Genomic DNA, 24,384 nt, shown 5'->3' with positions numbered 1-24,384 from the left:
GCATATACCCAGAGAAAACCATAATCCAAAAAGAAACATGTACCACAATGTTCATTGCAGCACTATTTACAACAGCCAGAACATGGAAGCAACCTAAATGCCCATCAACAGATGAATGGATAAAGAAGATGTGGCACATATATACAATGGAATATTACTCAGCCATAAAAAGGAACAGATTTGAATTATTTGTAGTGAGGTGGATGGACCTAGAGTTTGTCATACAGAGTGAAGTAAGCCAGAAAGAGAAAAACAAATACCTTATGCTAACTCATAAATATGGAATCTAAAAAAACGGGTGCTGATGAACCAAGTGACAGGGCAAAAATAAAGATACAGATGTAGAGAACAGACTTGAGGACACAGGGTGGGTGGTGAAGGGGAAACTGGGACGAAGTGAGAGAGTAGCACTGACATATATACACTACCAAATGTAAAATAGATAGCTAATGGGAAGCTGCTGCATAAAACAGAGAGATCAACTCGATGATGGGTGATGACTTAGAAGGCCAGGATAGGGAGGGTAGGAAGGATTCGCGGGAGGGAGGGGATATGGGGATATATGTATAAATACAGCTGATTCACTTTGTTGTACAGCAAAAACTGGCACAACAGTGTAAAGCAATTATATTCCAATAAAGAACTTAAAAAAGAAACCTACTGTATGGAAAAATAAACACCATAGGCTAGGTAAAAAGAAACTATATCTCACAATGATCACTGCCAAGAAGATGATGCAATGTAAAAAAGCATTTATGAGACAATATTTCTCATTATTTTATATATGATATAGTTTATAAACTATACCTCATATTATATATTTATATAAACTATAAATAATTTTAAATTAATATTATGCATAAAAGGCTAATCTCCCTAATATAAGTTGTAGAAATAAAAAGGATCAATAACCCAATTATTAAAAATAAGCAAATAAGTGAACAAATACTTTTCAAAAAAGATAATCAGTATTTAAACAATGAAAGGTGCCTGACTTTACTTATAATTAGGAAAATATAAATGAAAAGAACACTGAGATACCATGATTTTATCTATCATATTGGCAAAAATCCAGAAGTTTGACAACTCTGTTGCAAGGGAAACAAGTACTCAAATACTTTACAGTACTCAAAATAGTAGTATAATCCCCCTAGAGAACAATCTGGCAACACCTATTAAAATCACAAATATATGTATCTTTAACCCAGAAATCTCACTTCCAGGAATTTATTTTACAGATAAATAATTTCACACATGTGCAGATTTATGCACAAGTTTCTATACTTCAGCACTGTATAAGCAATAACATCCAATGATGAGTTCAAAAAGCTGAAGAATGCAGAGAAAATCAAACCCAAAGAAAGTGGAAGAAAGGAAACAAAGAGCAGATATTAGCCAACATTACTTGTGCTTACATTTTTCATAACATCTTTGTGCAGGAGGATTTTGTTTCTCCAATTTCAGAGATGAGTCAATTGTGACTCAAAGAGGTAAAGCAACTAGTCCACCAGCACACAGCTTGTATGGGCAAAGCCAGCCTCCCAGCTATGTTGAAGTCCAAACCCTGTGTTCCTTAGCAAAACTCAACACTGTCTACCATGAAAATATGTAACAAGAGCAATAAGATGATTCATACTCTTTGACTAATTTATTTTAGGCCCAGAAAGTTACCCTTAGAAAAAACAAAAAAGAAAACTCTGTATGTACAAAGTTGTTTATTTATTCCACAAATATTTGTTGATTGTTCATTATATGTCAGGAAACACCCTTAAGCAACTTATAAGAAATAAATGCAGACATTAACCAGACAGAGGTGACAGGCAAGTGCCCCATTCCCTGCACTTCTCCCGAGGCCCCGCCAAAGCCAGCAGTCATGTGCAGCCCACCCAGGGGATGCCCCTTGAGTGCCAGGCTCTGGTGACCAGGGGGAAATGCATTTCTGAGCCCTGCAAGCCTGAAACAATAGCAAGACAGTTGAGACAATGAAGAACCTGGGCAAAGTTAAATAATAAGGTTCATTTCCTATACAAGGCCATTCCTTCAAGAATGGGAGAGATAGCTATCTTGCCTAAAACATCAAAACAACCACAGAGTCAAGCAAAATGAGGAAACAGAGGATTATGTTTCAAATGAAAGAACAAGCTAAACCCCAGAAAAACAAAAAACAAAAAAGCCTAAGTGAAAGGGAGAGAAGTCATTTACCTGCTAAATGATTAAAAGTAACAGTCATAAAGACCCTCACCAAACTTGGGAGTTGAATGGATAAACACAGAACTTCAACAAAGAAACAGAAAATATAACAAAGTACAAAACAGAAGTCACAGAGCTGAAGAATACAATAAATGAACTAAAAAATACACTAGAGGGGTTCAATAGCAGACTAGATGAAGGAGAAATAATCAGCGGTCTGGAACACAGGGCAGTGGAACTCACCAAAACAGAGCAGCAAAAAGAGAGAAGATTTAAAAATGTGAAGACAGCTTAAAGGACCAATGGAACAACATCAAGTAGAAAAACATTCACATTATAGGGTCCCAGAAGGAGAAGAGAGAGAAAAAGGGACAGAATGTTTATTCAAAGATACAATGGCTGAAACTCCCCTAACCTAAGCAAGGACACAGACATCCAGATTTATGCATATGAAATGTCAAACCATTATGTTGTACATCTGAAACGAATAATGTTGTACGTCAACTATACTTGATTAAAAATGACATTAAAATTATCACTTTCAAGAAGATGATGCAATGTAAAAAAGCATTTATGAGATAATGTTAAATGGAAAGATTTGACTACACCATTTGAATTCTTCTGTGTAAAAACAATTGGTCATAAGGCTCAGTTTAAGGGCTGAGCTGAATTGAAGTTATGTGATTTGGGATGGGGATTGAGGTAAATTTCTAATTTAAAAGTTTCAATGGAAAAAAATCAATGAAATACAAAACAAAAATGCAATTGAGAAACATCAGCAAAGCTTAAAATTGGTTTTGAGGAAATTAATAAATAAACCTCTAGGAAAAAAAGAAAAAACACAAAATGTCTATATCAGAAATTAAAAGGTGCACATCACTACAGACTCTTCAGGTGTTTAAAAGGTAATAAGAGAATAATATAAACAACATTATGCCAACACATTTGACATCTTATAAAAAGGAAAAATTCTTTAAATACAACTTACCAAAACTAGCATTTGAATAAATAGAAAAGCTGAATTTCCTGTTTCTGTTAAAGATACTAAGAATACAATTGAAAACTGTATCACAAAAGAAAAAAAAAAAAAAACCCAATTGTCTTACAAAGAAAACGCTATTGTCAAATGGTCTCACTTATAAATTCTTCTAAGCATTTAGTGAATAAATAATACCAATTTTATACAAATTCTGTCAAGAGACTAGAGAAAAAAAGGGAATACTATCAAATTCAATTTATAAGACTGGTATAACCTTGATACCAAAACCCAGAAAGGGTATTAGAAAAAAAAGTTACAGTCCAATATTCTCTTGAATACACATGTACAAACCCTAAACAAAATACCTGAAAATCAAGTCTAGCAATATATAAAAAGAATAACATAAATAAACAGGGTTTACTGCAGGAATGCAAGACTGGTTAAACATTGAAAAATCAATGCAGAAACTTCTGTTCAGCCATGATGGAGTAAAAGGTACTAAATTTAGTCTCTTAAGCAACTAAAAAATAAAAACAAAAATATAAAACAATGTTTACACATAGTGGACAAGAGGCAGCACAGGATGGTGATCACGGAACTCATTTCTAAGGAAGTGCCGTTCTGAGTTCACATCCATGGAATGAAACTGGTTTTACCACATATACTATCACTTAGAAGCATCTGGCCTAATTAAAAATGAAATAAAACTAACATGAGGAAAAAAAAAGCTGAAAGGATAAGGCTCCACTTTACAGGATTTGGTTACATGCTTCCAATCAGACAGAGATCATTGTATATGGTGCTGTCTCCCCCGCCAGTGAGAATGCACGGGTCTGGAAATCAAGAGATGGAACTGATAGTGGCTTCAGTCACTATTATATCTAATAACCCGCTTGCTGAAATTTTTATTCTCACCTTAACAATTTTAAACTTCATGCCTATGGAGTTCAGAGACGCTAGACCCAAAGAGGATAATGATTCCACCAAGGAATACACAAATGGTGTATTGAACTGAAAGATAAGACTTTCACATGGTCATTTTGGGTTCCACATGCGACTGAACCAAAAGGAAGAAGGGGGGTTACTCTGTTGGCTTTAGTGGTTGATCCCAACTACCAAGAGGAAATTGGGCTGTTGGCATGTAATGGGGAAAAGTAAGACTATACCTGGAACCCAGGGAAGTCTCTGGGCTCTGAATACTCTATGTCAATTCTCAATAGTGCAGGTTAACGGCAAATTATAGCAATCAAAAAAAGGCTGGAGTATTGAGGACTCAGATCCTTTAGGAAAGAAGGTTTGGGTTACTCCACTTAGTAAGGAATCCATTGATGTGATGGCTGAAAACAAGCAGAATATGGAATGGGTAATGGAGAAGGAAGCCACAGATATCACCTATGGTCTTATAACAAATTAATTACAAAAAAGATTGTAATATGTATTTTTTCCGCTTGTTTATGTATGTATTTATTTGGAGATATTAACCATTTTCTTTCCATTCTCCATCTTGTCATTACTGGAGGTTAAACTTGGCAATTAGTCTTTCTATAACAGCATATTCAGTTGCACTAAGACTAAATCTGAGGAGTAATTAATATTGCCAGCTATAAAAACAATTACTGTTGGGAATGAATGCCTCTTCATTTGGGGAAAGTATGAGAACTTCTTGGTGTGTGAAAGATCAAATGAATGTAAAAGGTACATACAGAAGCTGGGTAGCCAAAAGAGGGTATGCCAGTTATCAATTTATTGCCTCTCACCTCTAAATGTAGACTTTGTCCAAGCTTTGTGAAACCTGGGCTTGAAAGTATACTATTTCTCCCTTGCCAGCTGGCATAAAGATAGGCCTTGTCAGTAGAGAGCACTGGAGGGACACTGTTAAACAAAGGTTTTTTTCTCGCTCCTATGGTGTGATGGCCATTTGGAGGCTTCTGGTGGTAACCTCAGTTATACATACCCTCCAGAAAGTTTCAACAGCACCCCAGCAGGTCTTGCTCACACACTAGCAAGCAGCCTCCCAGTGAGACTCACCAGAAACGCAAAGGGTGATTTCTGCTTAATAGCCTTGGCCTGAGAATTTCCCCACCATCTAGTAGGCCATAGCCAAACTCTCCATCAAGATCTGAATCTTAGCATTGATGGAGCATCCCCCAAGTTTTTTTCCTTTCTTGAGTACTCTCCCTCAGCTTAGAGGTAGTGTTGCTCCCTGCATATTCTATTCCTGTATTCTTTATAGGAATCCTCTTTATCAATTTAAACTTTTTATACTAAATTAGGGAATAATAAGAATGACTTTATGCCAATACATTTTAACTACTTAGATGAAATGGAATTGTTCCTTGAAAGGCACAAACTACCAAAGATTTCTCAAGAAGAAACAGATAACTTAAATAACCTTACATCTATTAAAGGCATCGAATTTATACTTTAAAATCTTCCCACAAATAAAACTCCAGGCCCAGATGGCTTCATTTTTAAATTCAACCAAATATTTAAGAAAGAAATATTACAAACCCTACCCAAATTTCCAGAAAAATGAGAAAACAGGAACACTTTCCAACTCATTCTGTGACCCTAGCGTTACCCTATAAAGAGTTCCATAATTACATTTACTATATAAAATTCTAGACACTGCAAATCAATCAATAGTGACAAGAAGCAAATCAGCATTCACTTGAGAACACAGGGATGGTAGGAAGAGATGAATTACAAAGGAGAATTAGGAAACTTTGAGACTACGAATATTTTCATTATCTTAATTATGCATGTGGTTTTATAGCTCCATACTTATGTGTCAGAACTCACACTGTACATTTTAAATATGTATTCTTTAAATGTGCTTTAATACAGGTATAAAATATGCCTTAAACATACCATAATCAAGCTGTAAAAAATTTATATAATTTACTACACTAGTCAAATAAAAGAAGAAAATCATGCGACCATTTTGATAGACAAAGAAAAAGCATTTAATAAAATATAAAACACCTTTATGATAAAACTCTTAGCAAAGAAGGAAACTTCTTATCAACAAAAAACCTACAGTTGATATACTTAATAATGAAATATTGAGCTTCCTTTCCTTAAGGTCAGAAATAAGACAAGGATGAGCACTCTCACCACTTCTATTCAACAATTATACTACAGATTCTAGCCAGTAAAATACAGCAGGACAAAGAGTAAATAAAAGGTATAAAGATTTGACAGGAAGAAATATAACTGCCATTTTCAAAGATCACAAGACTGCAGATTCTTTAGGACTATTTAGACACAATTATAATTTATATGCAAATTCAGCAAGATCATTATATATAAAATTAGTATAAAAATAATTTTATTTCCATACACAAGCAGTTAGCATTTGGAAAATGAATCTTTTTAATGCCATTGAAAATACCATCCAAAAACATTAAAATATCTGTTTTTAAAAACTAATGAAATATATGCAAGATCACAACACAAAAACTACAAAATAGATATCACTGAAAGAAATTTAAGAAGACATAAAATCAAGGTGCATAACATGTTCATAAATTGGAAGTCCTCAACTTTATTTGAGGTCAAGTCTCATATCTGACCTAAAGATTCAATCCCAATTAAAATCCTTGCAGGATTTTTTGGAAGTTGATAAGCTGTTCCCAAAATTTAAATAGCAGCTGAAGCCCTGCTTTGAACAATCTCAATCATTCATTGGATGAGGTAATCTATGATTACTAGTGCCTCTAACCACTTGTCAGAATCTTATGTAAATCTTCTCAAAAGTAAGATAATACCATCAAGAACCTTAAAATATCTCTACAGTTTTCATACAAAATGTCTGACACGTTAAAAAATAACTACATATATAAGTACTCAGGACAACGTGATTAAAGACCAAATAGATGTTTTTCACAGAAACAGGAAAACTGATTCTAAAATTCATGTGGAATTTCAAGGGACCCTGCACAGACAAATCAATTGTGAACAACAAAGTTAGAGGACTAACACTTCCCAAGTTCAAAACTTACTACACAGCTAAGTAATCAAAACAATGTGATTCTGGCATAAGGACAAACACACAGACCAATAGAATAGAATAGAGAGCCCCAAAATAAACCCTCCCATATATGGTCAATTCAACAAGGGTGCCAGGACCATTCAATGGGGAAAGAGTAGTCTTTTCAACAAATAGTGCTAGGAAAACTGGGTATTCACATGCAAAAGACCTTACCTTACACCATATATAAAAATTAACTAAAAACACAAAAGCCCTAAACATAAGATCTAAAATTATATAAGCTCTTAGAAGTAAACATAGAGCAAAGGCTTCATAACATAGGGCAAAAGCTTCACGACATAGACTTTGCAATGATTTCTTGGATATGACACCAACAACATATGCAACAAAAGAAAAAACCAACAAACTGGACTCAAAATTAAAATCTTTCGAGCATCAAATGACACTATCAACTAATCCACAAGATGGGAGAAAATATTCGTAAACCACATATCTGGTAAGGTATTAATACCCAGAATGTACAGAGAACTAAAACTCAACAACAAGAAATAAAAACCAACCCAATTCAAAAACAGGCAAAGGACTTAAATAGACATTTCTTCAAAGAAGACATACAAATGACCAAGAAGCACATGAAACGATTTCAACATCTCTAATCATTAGGGAAATGCAAATGAAAACCACAATGAGAGTGCTTGCTTCAGCAGCACATATGCTAAAACTGGAACAATACAGAGATTAGCATGACCCCTGCGCAAGGATGACACGCAAATTCGTGAAGCGTTTCATATTTTTATTTTGTTGTGCAGTGGAGGCTAACACAATATTGTAAAGCAACCATACTTCAATAAGAATTAAAAAAAAAAAAACACCACAATGAGATACAGCTTCACATCCATTAGGCTATTATCAAAAAACAGAAAATAGCAAGTGTTCATAAGGATGTGGAGAAATTAGAACTCTTGTGCTTTGCTGGTAGGAATGTAACATGGTGTAGCCACTGTAGAAAACAGCAAGGCAGTGCCTCAAAATATTAAACATAGAATTACCATACAATCCCACTCCTGGTTATATACTCAAAAGAATTTAAAGCAAGGTCTTGAAGATGTATTTGTATATCTCTGTTCATAGCAGCGTTATTCAAAATAGCCAAGAGGTAAAAACAACCCAAATGTCTCCCAAAGGATGAATGGATAAACAAAATGTTATATATATATATATATATATATATACAATGGAATATCATTAATCTTTAAAAGGAAGGAAATTCTATACTATGCAATAACATGGAAGAACCCTAAGTTGTTATGCTAAATAAAGTAAGACAGACATACAAGCTAAGTTTTGTTACAATTCCACTTATTTGAGGAACCTAGGATAGTCAAATTCATAGAGCCAGAAAATCGAACAATGCTTACCATGGCTGGAAAGAGGGGAAATGGGAAGTTATTGTTTAATGGGTATAAATTTCCGTTTAGGATGCTGAAACAGTTCTGGAGATGGATAGTGGTGATGGTTGCATAACAATGTGAATGTACTTAATGTCACTGAACTATACACTTAAAAATGGTTATAATGGTAAATTTTATGTTATATATCTTTTACTACAATAAAAATAATCCAAAAAATATCAGAATTCACCTAAACATTTAAATTAAGAATTATGGTGAATACTCATACTTTCATAAAATAAAATTCACGACTTCAGTTAATAAATAGTATGTAAAATATATTTATACTGCCATTTATACTGCCTCATTTTCTTTTTCATATGAAATATACTGAAAACTACAAAAAAAGCTGTAAAAAAAACCCACTCATAATCACTGCATAAAAATTATTTACTGATCTTGTAGGGCTAAGATAACATAGTACATTTTATTAAAAACTTTAAAATTTGAGTTTTCTGCAATCACGTGGAGCAATATGTAGGTATAATTTGTTCCATTCTTCCCTTCATTATACTTATTTATTCATTTAGTTATTTTGCTAGGCACAAAAAGCAGAAAGATGGCAAATCTCTGCCCTCAAGGCATTTACAATTTTGAGGAGGGCAATAAATAAACAATTAAATATTAATCAGTGGCATAATAAAAGTATGCATGAAATGTGCAAGGTATTATAGGGTACAAAAGAAAGAGCCCCTAAAACTGCCTGGTTAAGACAAAGAAAGCTCCACAGAAGAGGTGATAAATTAGCTCACTTCAAAGACAAGGGAGGAAAGGCATTTCAGGCAGGCGAACTGACATATGCTAAAGCATGGAATCAGGCTTAGCAATGTTTGGGAAACTGCACATTGTTCAGGATGTTTAGAATTCAAGGTATGCATGAAGAAATTATAGGACAGGATGTCAAAAGAACAGACAGATATGATGACAAGCCCTGAATGCCAGGCTAAGAAATCTAGAGGTACACTGTATCCTTTGAAATATTTTGTGAACAGAAAAGACAAAGTCAGATCTACCTTTTAGAAAGACAGCTACAGCAGTATTGTGAATGAAATTAGGATAGAAGAAAGAAGGCTACTGCAATACTTCAGGAGAGAAACAATACTAACGAAAGAGCAAAGAGAGAAGTAAAGATAAATTCCATTTAATCCAGGACTTTGTAAATAATTAGATGTTGGTACAAATGAACTTATTTACGAAACAGAAATACAGTCACAGATGTAGAAAACAATCTTATGGTTACCAGCGGCGGGGGGGGGGGGATAAATTGGGAGACTGAGATTGACATATACACACTACTATATATTAAATAGATAACTAATAAGGACTTACTGTATAACACAGGGAACTCCACTAAATACTATGTAATGACCTATATGGGAAAAGAGTCTACAGAAGAGTGGATATATGTATATGTATAACTGATTCACTGTGCTATACAGTAGAAAGTAACACAACATTGTAAATCAACTATACTCCAATTTAAAAAAATAATATTGAGCCACTGAATCAAAAAAATAAATAATAGATGTCTCCAAACACATGCACACACACATACCTGAAACACAAGTTTCACAAACAATACTTACACTCATTATGCACTATTTGTTCTAATATTTTTTCTATTCTTTTCATTAAAAAAAGACAGACAACTAAATTAATTTCAAGACGTCAATGAAAATAAATCAAATGCAGGGTGGAAAAATAAAACAACCACTTCAATAAAGACAGAAAAGCCAAAGTTCAACTGTTTTTATAGACACACGTTGAAAAATTGAAAGAAAAAAGTATACTATTCAAATAATGAAAAATGAAAGCTCGTATAGCTACAATAATGTCAGATACAGAGATTTTAAGGCAAAAAACATTATTAGAGATAAAGAAGGTCACTATATCATGACAAAAAGGATACTTCACCAGAAGACATAATCATTCTAGATTAATACAAGCTTAATAACATTGCCTCAAAATATTTTCAGCAAAAATTAACAGAAATTGTGATATTAAAGATCCAAAAACGGTGATAAATTTTGACATAACTTCAGTTATTGATAAAACAAAAGATAAAAAATTAGTAAGGATATAAAAGATCTGAACAGCACATTATAACAAGCTTGATCTAAGGTACATATATAAAACCCTACATCTGTTAATTAAAGAATCTACATTCTTCTCTAGTAGACACAGACCATTTAAAATACTGTACATGAACCAGGCTCCAGAGCAAATCTCAACAAACACTAACGAACTGATGTCATATAGTTCTCAACTTTAAAATATTAGGTTAAGAAAAGAAAAGCACTGTGCTAAATAAACAAAGAAACTGGATAAGAAAAACCAGAGGAGGCTGGTTTGAAAGAAAGTCCAAAGAGGCTGTAGAGAGCTCTCTCTTCCTGCCATGTATGGCATTAATTGTCCATATTTTTGCATGTTTTTTTTCACAACCCTTTAAAAAGCAAATAAATAAATAAATACTCTTAGCTCGAGGGTCATACAAAAACAATCTGGCCTGTGGTGTGTAATTTGCTTACATCTACAAGAAGCTCCTCCTCATTCCTGTCACATGTTGTCTCTGCATTCTAATAGCTGGCTCCTTACCAGCTCTTTCTGAAAATAAATCTCTCAGTCAAAAGTCCTACCCAGGTACATCTGCAAACCAGGAAGCAGGCACTCACCAGAACCCAACCAGGCTGGCACCCTGATCTCAGACTTCTGGCTTCGAAACTATGAGAAATAAATTTCTGTTGTTTATAAGCCACCCAGTCTGTGATATTTTGCTATAGTAGCCTGAACTAAGACACTAGATTTCTTCCCATTTCAGTGATTCTCCAAATTTCAGTACTCAACTCTTTCTTTCAACTTATTCAGTGCAGTATAACAGACACTCAGTATACAGACAAGTATTAAGTACACAGCTTAATAGAACACATACTCTGACTACAATGCAATTAAATTAGATATAAATATTAAGGGATAACCAAAAAAAACCCATACATTAAAGAAGAAATCATAATGGAAAAATTTTTTAACTTAATACTGAATAACAGGCTATAAAATTTGTAGGACTGAGTTTTAAAATGTATTTGGAAAATTTTTAACATTAAAAACTGTCTGTTAAAAAGAGGGCTAAAGATCAATGAGCTGAAGAACAAAGTTAAGGACTCACAATGCCTGACTTCACTTACTATAAAGCTACAGTTATTGAGACTGTTTGGTGAAGGATAGAAATTGGTGAAAGACAGAAATACAGATCAATGGAATAGAACAGCTCAGAAGCAGACGCACACATATATGGTCAATTAATACTTGACAAAGATGCAAAGGTGGAAGGATGGCCTTTTCACCCATGTAGCCACCACCAAGATCAAGGTACAAAATGTTAGTGTTTTTTAATTATTAAATGTATTTGTTCTGATAAGCATTTTGATTTTGTTTGATGAATGTCACATGCCACATCCCCTTATAAAGAATCCAAAATGAATATATCATAAGATTAAGTGAACCTTGGAAGTTGTACTCAAAGGCCATTTCTTTCATTTTTTCCTAGTTCTAAGACTTTTGGCAAGTCAGTTAATTTTTCATTTTCACCTTATTTTTCTATTTCCTTAGGTCTCCTCTCCTCCCTTTCTCTAAGGTTTTTCTGAGAATGAAATATGGAAATGTAAATAAAGACAATGGTCAGTAAAGAAATTTGAGGGGATAATGGAAATGTTCTCTACTTGTGGTGGTGGTGGTTTCACGAGTATAAACGTTTGTCAAAATTCATCAGTTATGACTCATCATTTATGTATGATAAACTACATTCATTTTATCTCAGTAAATGGATTTAAAAATGTAAAATAATGTAGAAGCACCTGGTGGGTGAGAAATAATTGCTAATTTGTTCCTCTATCCCCTTCCTTTTTCACCTGAGAAGAAAAATACCTCTTTTCAAAAATACTCACTATTCCCTCCATGAAAACATCTAAAAACTTCCTGACATAATTATAAGGTTATTTCTCTGCCTCTCCTCCTCCACACTAAATCCCAATATCCTTCACTTTTCCTGTGAATTTTACTTTCCTATTCCTTTATTTAATAAGATCTTAAATCTAGATTCTATACCTCTCACTTCAGTTAAATAAAAACAGAGTAATTGATACACATGCTACAAAGTCTCTTTAGATGTCAGCTCTGCTAAAATCTATGGACATTATTGGTAGTACTATGTTGTTCGTTCACATATTAAGAGAGGTTTATTATAATCCCCTTAAATCCTATTCAACCAAACTCACACAAAGCCAGCTATACAAGTACTATTTTCAAGTCTTTTACTGATCACTGGCTATAACTATACTCCCAAAGTGAATCATAATATTTTAAAACAGTAATGGCTAAGACATCCTTCTTTTTTCATTAGAAAACTTAACTCTTCATTTTCTTTCTAATATATCAAATGAAGTCTTAGTACCAACAGTTACCATGTGTTCTAAATCAGAGCAAAATATCTTATGTTGCTTTTCTTACATTAGTGAATTCTCTAGCTGTTTCACCAGTAATATTGAGTATAGACTGTCTTCCCTAAATTTAACATCATAGAAAGTTCACTAAAATGGATTATTAAAAAATCTGAGTAGGCTTGAAGCTGCGGCTACCAATTTTCAAAATAAACACTTTGCAATTGTGATTTGCCACTTTGCTTTGTTTTTATTTTAAAACTATAATTTTGTTCTATATAAATATGAAGAGTGATCCTCACGCTTTTTCATCTTACACTTTTTGTTCAGTTTTTATCACTTCTCAAAGAAGTTAGTAGATGATAAAAATTAAAATTAGCCTCTCCCGCAGTCCATTTCACTCACCTACAAAATGGGCTGGGAATAGTAGGTATCACATAACAAAGTCCTCCATTCAGGCAAAATGACCTGTGAATGGGACCACAGGGCTCTTCGTGATCTAAAACATACATAAATAAAATAGAGAAAGACAAATTATAGTTTTTCTTATAAAACAAGGGAAGGGACTAAGTACCTTAAACTGAGGTAGTAATTCTAAAAATTTGAATGAAGAATTGTTTCTTAAAACGAAGGACTTAATCTTATTTTTTATTTGGTAAGCAGGGACTTCTATCCCTTTGAGGAAAAAAATTAATCTGTCTTGAGGATATGGTCATTAATTATAGTGGAATTAAAAGCTCTATTACAGAAATAGGGAATCTCTATAATAGATTAAAAGGAGGCAATTAGGATCTTAAAATAGTGGCTTTTCTCATTTAGTACAGAGATTCTGCAGCTTTGCTTAGAGTTCTTCTGTCCCAAGTTTATATTTGCACTCCTCTCTTTCCTTTAAGGTCTCAAATACATTAAAGTCTGAAATTGCTGTTGGAAAAAATTTAGATTATTAAATTAATTCTGATGTCCAAAATCATCCTCAAATATACCTATATATGACAATTTTAACATCAAAAAACAAACAAAAAATACTACTAGGTTTTGATTTGCAAGGGGACTTTAGGTAATAGCTAGTAACTATAAAAGCACATCTAAAGTTCTCAGTAAAACTGAAAACCTAAGTCATCGTCTGATATATAGCAAAAATTTTCAGAACATTAAGAAAATAAACCTCCATTTCTCTCTCGCTTCCTTTCTCTCCTCCTCTTTCTCCATTCTTCCTTCCTTCTTTGACCTTTCCTTTATGCTTCTTCCTCTTTGCCTTCCCTTTCTCTCATTACCTCACTTTCCTTCCAGCCTCTACCACCGCCTGCACCCTTAAAAAAAAAAAAACCCACCAAACCCAACAGAAAAATTTAGAAATAACCATAGTAGAATTCACTGAGTCATTATACTACTGTATACTATTATTTATGATTAGAAAAGCAAAGTGCTGAATGTTTTATCTTTTGGTTCTGAAAGGGGAATCACATTGCTTTAAAATCGTACATTGTTCGTCCCTGATTGTTTCTGTTGAGAAAGTGACAAAGAATCTTATGTGGAGGATAAAATGGCATTATTCCAATTTGGCATTTCAAAAAATAGCATACTAGTTTAAAAAAATTATCTAGCATTTATTTGCCCTAAGATGTCGATACCCTTAAGATATAATTGCTGTAGAGCCAGACGTCTTCACTATCAGAATTTGAAATTTTAAAACTTTCTTTTCACTTTAGAATTGAGAAGATTCTGTTTCACCATCACAATACAATCATAAAAGTATAAAAATGTGAAGAGGAAAACAGAACTACAAAGAATTTAAGGAAAAAAAGAAAGTAAACCAACCAGAACTAATCTTTTAGATTTTTTCTTTTTTTTACACAATGTTATGCTTCTTTACAAACAAACAACTTTTAATAATTCTTAGTTTTTCAGGAATAATTTGGTTAACAAATAAAACCCCAGTTGACATTACGCTAGAATCACGGACGTCATCACAGGGTTTTCCATTGAGGGTGGAGTGTCACCTTTATCACAGAATGCTTCCTGTAGCTGAAATTAATGTTCTTTTTTAAAATAAGATTATAACCAGTCATAAATCAACACCTGGTATTTTATCAGTAAAGAATACTCATCTAACCTGAATTGCTATCTCTGAATCTATGAATATTCTGATTTCATTTACTTATTTATAAAGTTGGTATTAGAGAAAAGCCAGAATTTGTCAGTTTGTAAAAGGTGATAAAATATAGGTCTAAAATAAAATAGTTTCATGTTATAAAGGAAGATCTTTCAAAACCAAGGTATTTCATATTTCTAGGACAGTTTTAGATGGGGAAAAATATAGCCTTGTGTTAATATACATTTTTTTTTTTGGTTCTATTTCCATGTGACACACATTGACAAAAGTATAAACTTACAAGAAATTACCTGTTGGCATCTTAATTTTTAAATAGTTTCATTCTTGGTCAAAAGTTTAGCGTTCAAAAACAGCACCTAAAATGGATAATTTAGGAAAAGTTATCTTCTTCTGAGAGCATTAAAAAATGTCAAATACTATAACAGTAATATTCTTTTAAATGATGAAAATAATTAAGACATTTATAGGCTAGGGACAAAATTCTTTGGTTAAATCATCCATTTTCTTAGATACTTATCACATATCAATAAAAAAAATCTGAACAGATAAAACTAAAAGATCAACAAGCAGTATAAATGCACTAGATACAAATCACTGCCTAAATAATATAATGTACTCTTAAATCTCTCTCTGAAGAAAAGTCTAATGTTTTACTTTTAATTAACATTGTTAATTTAGTAGTATACTATATGAGATTATATATGAAAGATATGTCAGTAAATGAAATTGAATGACCTGAATTGACTTTTTAACTTTTTCATAAAGCCTATTTCTAATTTGATTTTTCAACAGAACAACTTCCAATTTTTCAGTTTATTAAAAATGGCCAAAAACACACTATAGAAAAAACTAACAGCATTTAAAAGGTTTGCATTTCTGTAGAACCTTTAAAACTTATATAAAAGTACTTTTAAATTTACTGTAGACTGCACATTACATTTACCAATCTACATATGCCTTTCTTTTAAAAAATATCTGGCATCTGGCAAAGTAAAGTAGCTATGTATGAAGTTATCTGCTATAACAGAAACAAAGGAATTATAAAATACATTTGAAAAGATGACATTTATATTTACATTATGATTACATACTCTCAGTTTCATTTTATAAAGGAGACTTACTAACAGAAAGCTCAATCAACAACTTCCTATTAACACAGGTGTAATAATCAAGGTCTTCTCTCAAAGCCAGTCACTCTTTCTTAAACAGACAAGCAATGAAAGAGAGAAAGATGGAACTTAAACCTACTTAATTTGAAATAATCACTGGTTCATCGTATAAGTTTCTTTATCTAAAGAAACAAGGCTTACCTCAACAAAAAATCACACTCATATAAACAATAAATTTTGTTGGATATGCAGCATTTCAAAAGTTTTTGAATAATGCAGTCTGCAGCAGCTGTGCCTTGCCCTTTATGACACGTCAAAAATCTGATTTATATGGCTGCAGTGTGCAGTGTGGGTGAGGCTGAGACAAAGACCAAGGTGTGCACTGGGGTCAGGCACCAGCCAAGGGAACCACCCCTTTCAGTCCACATGTTCAGAGTTGCAAATGAAGCAGAATTTTATTTAGAAAAGAAGTTGTCCTAAGCTGCACTCTCAAATCACTGTCCAATTTTTTTTAAGTTATAAAGTAAACCACATTCTTTAGACTCCTAATTTATCTTTGCATGTCTGAATAATTCCAAAGTGTTCTTTGTGAAGAAGAGGAATTTTAATATGGAGTTAGTGGACAAGTGTTCCCAGGGTTTTTTTTAAAAAAGGAATTTCCTTACAAAACACATAACATGTATATAAGTGGTGATTTGAAGTACTTATAAAACTGAAAGAAGGTAATAGTTACCACACAACATACATACAACACCATGTGCAATTCAAAGTGAATGTAATCACTGAACATGATTAATACTGATGGCAATATAACTATCTGCAAACTATAACAAAGTTGTAATATATGCATTAAGGGAAGCTATGAGGTTTAAAAATCATAAATAACTTAAAATATTGATGAAAACTATAATTTTGTTTAAAATGAAGTACAGGGTTCTTTAGCAAGTAATTTCCTAATGTATGCCAACCATTCAGATGGTTATCTTTTCTAAAACCACAATTCAGACATGACTACTTGTTTGATGTAAAACACAGAAACTAGTACATTTGCTCTTTTAAGAAAATTTTAAAATAAATTCATATAATTCATACTCTGAGAACACTTCTTTTCATTACTAAATATTACCTCCCACATTCAAAGGTAATTTTTACACAGTTACAGTCTTATATATACATACACATACATATATACACACACACACATAAAATTTTGTTAGCTTACAGTGTTTGGATTTTAAAATGATATTTTTATGAAAAATCAGTAACCTTTATTATTTAATTTGAACTATGGAACTATGATGAAACATGAAAATGACTACTAAATTGTATGTGAGAGATAATAATCTGTGACTTCATCCAGGATATTCAAGATACATTTATTAAGAGAGTGGCAGTTGGTTTGGTATTAATAATTTTTCACACAATACAAAACTTAACCTTTGAGGCTACATGATTCTAAAGAAGAAGACCTAACATTTTTCGAGTTAACTTTTCACTCTAATTAAAAGCCATGGTCTTTAAGAATAATTTATTTGTTCATGCATCTATCAACAAACATGTCATAACTGGCCTGCTATCGTTAACAAATAATAGACATGTAAACAAGAACAAGTAATAACAAAAATGTTTTAGGATGACATATAAACCGTATTTGGGCTTACAAAAATGACAGTTTCATGCAATTCAACCTAATATAGTCTCATAGACACCTATTTATGTCACTACATTAACACACACCAAAACAAAGCTTAACTGTTAAGGAGAATCAGAGAAAGATCCAAGAGGGAGTTTTATTTGTGCTGAGCCTTGAAGAATGAGTAAGAGTTTGTAAACAGAGATGGATAAACATTCCAGACAGGGGTAACAGCATGTTCAAAGGCACAGAAGAAAGTAAATGCTAATGTATTCAGATAATTGCAGGTAGATCACAGGTCATGACATGTTCAGGGAATGTGTGTGGAGCGTGTGCGGTTTCATGAGGATAGGATGGTGGGGGAAGGACTAGCCAGAACAGATCTTATAAAATAAGCAGGGTTCAGATAGTGGACTTTGTCTGAAGGGCAATGGGGATGTTTTGAAAGGTTTTTAGCAAGGAAGTGGCATGATCACATCTACATTTTAGAAAATTCACTTTGATAGTGGTGCAGAAAATAGATTGCAACCTGAAGAGGAACTGGTATCAGAGAAAAACCATTTGGAGGTCATTTTAATAATCAAGAATAGTGAAGAAATAAAGCAATGGGAATGAGGATAAAGGAGAGAATTATAGATATACTTAATAGGTACACCCACAGTATGGGAGAGCAGGGTACAAATGAAAGAAAAATCAAGGCTAACTTTCAAGTATTCATTAGAGACATGTACATTAAAACCACAATGAGGGACCTCCCCGATGGCGCAGTGGTTAAGAATCCACCTGCCAATGCAGGGGACACAGGTTCGAGCCCTGGTCCGGGAAGGTCCCACATGCCATGGAGCAACTAAGCCTGTGTGCCACAACTGCTGAGCCTGCGCTCTAGAGCCCACAAGCCACAACTACTGAGCCCGCACCTGGAGCCTGTGCTCTGCAATAAGAGAAGCCACGGCAATGAGAAGCCTGCACATCACAATGAAGAGTGGCCCCCACTTGCCACAACTAGATAAAGCCTATGCACAGCTACAAAGACCCAACACAGCCAATAAAAAATAAATTAATTTAAAAAAGAAAACCCACGATGAGATACCATTTTACACCTTACTAGAATGGCTATAATAAAAATGACAGACAAAGAGAAACTGGACCTCTCATACATTGCTGGTGGGACTATAAAATGGTACAGTCAGTTTGGAAAATAATTTGATAGTTTCTTAAAAACTTAAACATAAATTTTCCATAAATGTATCCAAGAGATATGGAAGTATGGGTCTACACAAAGACAGGAGTGTAATGTTCAGAACATTATTCATAATGCCCCAAACTAGAAAACAACTCAAATGTCCATCAACTGATGAATAAATAAACAAAATGTGGTACAGCTACACAGTGGAATACTATTTAGCAGTAAAAAGGAAGGAAGCATTGGTACATGTTACAATATGAATGAACTTCAAAAACATGCTAAGTGAAAAAAGCCAATCACAAAAACCATTCCATGGTTCAATTTATATGAAATCTTTAGAAAAGGCAAATCAAGGGGGGGCCAGTGGCGCAATGGATAACGCGTCTGACTACGGATTAGAAAAGGCAAATCAAAAAAGAGTCAGGAATAGATTAATAATTGCTTGGGACTGGGGCTGGGAAAAGGAAATGGTGCAAATGAGCATAAGGATCTTTTTAGAATGGTGGAAATATTCTACAATCGGATTGTTGAGGTGGTTGCAAATTTGTTAAGAGTCATTGATAGAGCTAAAATGGGTGAATTTTATAGTATATAAATTATGCTTCAATAAAGCTGTTAAAAAAACAAATGAAGGGACACCAAAACAGATTTCATGAGTAAGATAATGATTTTTATTTGGACATGTTAAATTTAAAGTGCTACTGGGACATGAGAAGGAAATACCTGAAAATGCAGATCTTGCATGCAGGATACAATCAGGATAGAGATAGAGATTTGGGACTTAAATCCCACAGGTGTTGCTGAAGTCATTTATGTGAATGAATTAGTTCACAGTATGCATGTGTTGTGTGAGACAGTGGCCATGGACTGATCCCTGGAAAATACCAATTAAATAATGATTGGAGAAGGAGCCCATTAAGAAATTATCAGAGAAATAAGAGAAGAACAAATGTGACCAATAGCAAGCTCTTCTTTCATAATTCAAAATGCTTATCCTCTCTATTTCTAGATTTAGCACTCTAGACATCTAACAGCCAGTGATAAAAGATTAAGGCTTTAGCTCTCTTACATTACCCTCTACCTCTTTAATTTGAATGTTTGATAAGTTAAACTATCTCTATTTCTTCTCTTGGTTACATCTGTACCAAGATGTACTCATACTTCTATGTCCTCATCAATGAACTTGAGTCAATTTACAGACTGACTTCTTAACATGTAAAATAAGTAACTGTGCTGCTAACTTAGCTTCCACCTTTTCTCTCCTCCCTTCCTCTTTCTGCCTTGGTAGTTATACTTTGACTCTTATATCATGAAGGTTTTTAACATTTACATTCTTGTCTGTGACCCTAATGAAGTGTTTCATAACTTTGCTTCTAGATGTAAAAGTTGAAAACCAATAAACAACAGTTTTATCAATATAACTGTATATAGTATTCACAGCAGATCCACACTGTGAAAGAATAAAATTTCCTTCTTTTGTTTCAGTGTCACAAAACCTGGGTTATTCATAAGATAATATTCCCAATAGCAAGATACATTCTCTTTTCTTAAACTCTAGGTTGATTAAAATCATGCTATATTTGAATTTTCATCTTATTTGTACCTTCTTTTTCTTGCACAGCTTTACAGTTTAGAGCTGCCTTCTTTTTGGGGGACTGGTGGGACAATTGAAGAAAAATGTGCTTTATCATAACATCTCAAATATTCAGCTGCTTTTTTTTTTTTGCAGTGTAGAGATTCATTTATACCAATAGCACATGATCCAGCATAAAGCCAAATTCCTGAAATGTTTATTCCATGACTTCCTAATTATTCTGGGACAGGGCTACATCAGCTAATCTCTTCACATACCATGAGTCCAAGGTAGGGATTTCTTAAACCACAGGTAGGTATGACATGGCTGCACAGAGTCTGTACCAGGTGATGATGTACTGCAGGTGCTCTTTCCTCAGAGTGACTCTGATTTGCCCTCCAATGAGCCTTTCAAGAACTGTGCTCTGGAAGTTAGCATCAATAAAAATAGGGTCTGCACCTGGGAGCCTGCCTGTGGCCTCCAGATCCTGGTAATACCAGTGGTTCCTGTCTGGATTATTCTCAGAGACAAAGGGCTTCCTGGTTTCTGTCAGCCTCACCACCATGACTAGGTCCACTTCTCCCTCAATCTGGCCTTTATATCGTGTTTCAGGATTCACTTTCTTCCCGGGCACAAACCCCGTTTAGCAGGAAGGTAATTCCCAGGTCGGCTCACTGAATGGGAGTGACAAGGTGGGAACCAGCGAACAAAGAAAGCCAGTAGGCCAGCCTCCCAAACAGGGTCCACCATGGCCCGAGACATCACGTACAGCAACTTGGAGTGGTCAAAGTGCCTCTTGACCCTCACTGGCCTATACTCTGGATTTTTCAGTTCCACTGGGTCTGCTGGCAGAGAGATGGGCTTGGCCATCACTCTAGACTCTAGCTCTGAGATCAACTTTATCTTCCACTTCCGACATTGGACCTGCAACCGTCCCTGGGCCAAAGGCAGTAACAGGAATGAGAAGCAGAAACCATGAGAGAAAGGAGTCGTCTTCTGTTTTTGTGGCAGTTGCTTCAGCTTAAGAGCTGCCACACCTGCTGGGCCTCAAGGCCAACCCTTGGGAGGCACATGCAAACAGTGGTGATTAGTTATGCTTTCCTTTAGGATGCCAGAAACCTGAGTTTCAGTCTTGGATTGACCTAATATTAGCCCAAGGAGGCATAGGAAGTTACTGCATCAAGTGTGTGATATGGGAGTGTGGGAGGAGCCAGCCCTGGGGCTGTAATGAGCACAGAGTGCTCACCAGAGTGGGCACACAACCAGGTCCTGATTCAGAGGCTCAAGCGGCAGTTCCAGAGTATACTGCAATGTCCATATCCACCCACCCTCCTGGGCAAAGTGGAAGGCAGGGACAGGGCAGCTTTTCCTAGGTGCATAAGGCACACCTGGATGAGTCCTCACCTGGGCTCAGGACAACCCAAAGGATGTTCTTCCTGACAGCACTGCCTGGTGCCCAGCCTGCACAGCAACAGCCCCAGCCCTCAAATATTCAGCTTCTTAATCATACTACTTATTGCACGTAGTCATCTTTCATTTTCTTAGGCATTCCCTTTAACACTCTCTCTAGCTCCTGCTCAAATCTAGAACTACTACCAAATCCAGCATATCAATAATAATCACTATTTTTCAACTTTTATTTTTTTTATTGAAGTTTAGTTGATTTACAGTGTTTCAGGTATACAGCAAAGTTATTCAGTTGCATACATATGTATCTATTCTTTTTCAGATTCTTTTACATTATAGGTTATTACAAGATATTGAATATAGTTCCCTGTGCTATACAGTAGGTCCTTGTTATTTATCTATTTTATATAAAGTAGTCTGTATTGATTAATCCCAAATTCCAAATTTATCCCTCCCTCTCTTCCCCTTTGGTAACCATAAATTTGTTTTCTATATCTGTGAGTCTATTTCTGTTTTGTAGATAAGTTCATCTGTATCATTTTTTTAGGTTCCACATATAAGTGAGAGCATATACTCTCTAAAACCACATATAAAAATAAACTCAAAATGGATCAAAGACCTAAATATAAGACTGGACACTATAAAACTCCTAGAGGAAAATATAGGCAGGACATTCTTTGACAAATCGCAGCAATATTTTTTTGTATCCACCTCCTATAGTAATGAAAACAAAACCAAAAATAAACAAATGGGACCTAATTAAACTTAACAGCTTTTGCACAGCAAAGGAAACCATAAGCAAAATGAAAAGACAATCTATGGAACAGGAGAAAATATTTGCAAACAATGCGACTGACAATGGATTAATTTCCAAAGTACACAAACAGCTTACACAGCTCAATATCAAAAAAACAAACAACCCAATCAAAAAATGTGCAGAAGACCTAAAGAGACATTTCCCCAAAGAAGACAACAGATGGCCAACAGGCACATGAAAAGATGCTCAATATCACTAATTGAGCAAATCAAAAACACAATGAGGTATCACCTCACACTGGCCAGAATGGCCATCATTAGAAAGTCTACAAATAATAAATGCTGGCGAGGGTGTGGAGAGAAAAGGGCACCCTCCTACACTGCTGGTGCAGCCACTATGGAAAACAGTATGGAGGCTCCTTAAAAAACCCAAAATGGAGTTATCATATGATCCAGCAATCCCACTCCTGGGATTGCAGAGAAAACTCTTAACTCGAAAAAGACACATGAACCCCAATGTTCACAGCAGCACTATTTACAATAGCCAAAACATGGAAGCAACCTAAATGTCCATCGACAGATAAGTGGGTAAAGAAGATGTGGTATGTGTATACACACACACACATATATATACACACACACACACAATGGGATACTTTTCATTCATAAAAATGAATGAAATAATGCCATGTGCAGCAACGTGGGTGGATCTAGACATTATCATACTAAGTAAGTCACACAAAAACAAATATCAATAATCACTTTAAATGTAACGGACTAAATTCTCCATTCAAAAGGCAGAGTGGCTGAATGGATTAAAAAACAAGACTCAACTATATGTTGCCTTCAAGACCGTCACTTTGGCTTTAAGAACATACGTTGAATGAAAGTGAAGGGATGAGAAAAGATATCCCATGCAAAGGGAATCAAAAGAGAGCAGGGATAGTTATCCTTATCAGATAAAAGAGACTTTAAGCCAAACTGTAACAAGAGACAAAGAAAATTCATATAATAATAGGATCAATTCATCAAGAGGATATAACAATTGTAAATATTCATGCTCCCAATATCAGAGCACCTAAACATATAAAGCAAATATTAACAGATCTGAAGGAGGAAATAGACAGCAATACAATAATAGTAGGGGACTTCACTTCCTCACTTTCAGCAATGAACAGATCATCTAGACAAAAAATCATTAAGGAAACACAGGACTTAAACTAAACATTATATCAGATGGGCCTAACGGATACATACAGATATTCCATACAACAGCAGCAGCATACACATTCTTCAAGTACATATGGAATATTCTCCAGGATGTATCATATGTTAGTCCACACACACAAACACACAAAAAAAAAAAAAAAAAAAAAAGGTCTTAAGGCATTTGAGAAGACTGAAATCATATCAAGCATCTTTTCTGGGCACAATGGTATGAAACTAGAAATCAAATACAAGAAGAGAATTGGAAAAGTCACAAATACATGAAGATTATATAGCATGCTCCTGAACAAGCAATAGGTCAAAAAAGTCAAAAGGGAAATCAAAAAATGTCTT

The 24,384-nt window shown here is 34.4% G+C and overlaps 1 protein-coding gene, 1 non-coding gene and 1 pseudogene across 13 annotated transcripts in view; 1 reads left to right on the top strand and 2 right to left on the bottom strand.

The window, feature by feature from the left end:
* Positions 1-24,384, bottom strand: part of NRG4 (neuregulin 4) — a 138,104-nt gene that overhangs the window by 74,323 nt on the left and 39,397 nt on the right. For 10 of the 12 annotated variants that reach the window (XR_009051462.1, XR_009051460.1, XR_009051461.1 and 7 more), the window contains 2 exons: positions 15,451-15,516; positions 13,453-13,546 (listed from right to left, as the gene is read on the bottom strand). Coding sequence is in view for 9 of the 12 variants with exons in the window: in XM_057723511.1 (XP_057579494.1) it covers positions 13,453-13,546; positions 15,451-15,460 (104 nt within the window). In the remaining 3 variants the exon portion in view is untranslated. Of the gene's footprint in view, positions 1-13,452; positions 13,547-15,450; positions 15,517-16,281; positions 16,327-16,470; positions 16,594-24,384 lie in introns of those variants that run through there. The other 2 variants (XM_057723512.1, XM_057723514.1) reach the window with 2 other exon arrangements.
* On the top strand, positions 7,855-7,958 carry LOC130847214 (U6 spliceosomal RNA). Its single transcript, XR_009052001.1, has one exon. It is a non-coding gene; the product is annotated as a U6 spliceosomal RNA (small nuclear RNA).
* LOC130845784 (surfeit locus protein 1-like) lies at positions 20,932-21,531 on the bottom strand (annotated as a pseudogene).

This window comes from Hippopotamus amphibius, chromosome 2, assembly GCF_030028045.1.
Source record: "Hippopotamus amphibius kiboko isolate mHipAmp2 chromosome 2, mHipAmp2.hap2, whole genome shotgun sequence".
NCBI classification, from domain to species: Eukaryota; Metazoa; Chordata; class Mammalia; order Artiodactyla; family Hippopotamidae; genus Hippopotamus; species Hippopotamus amphibius.
The sequence above is the reverse complement of the archived record's forward strand: the minus strand, read 5'-3'. Positions and strand labels throughout refer to the sequence as shown.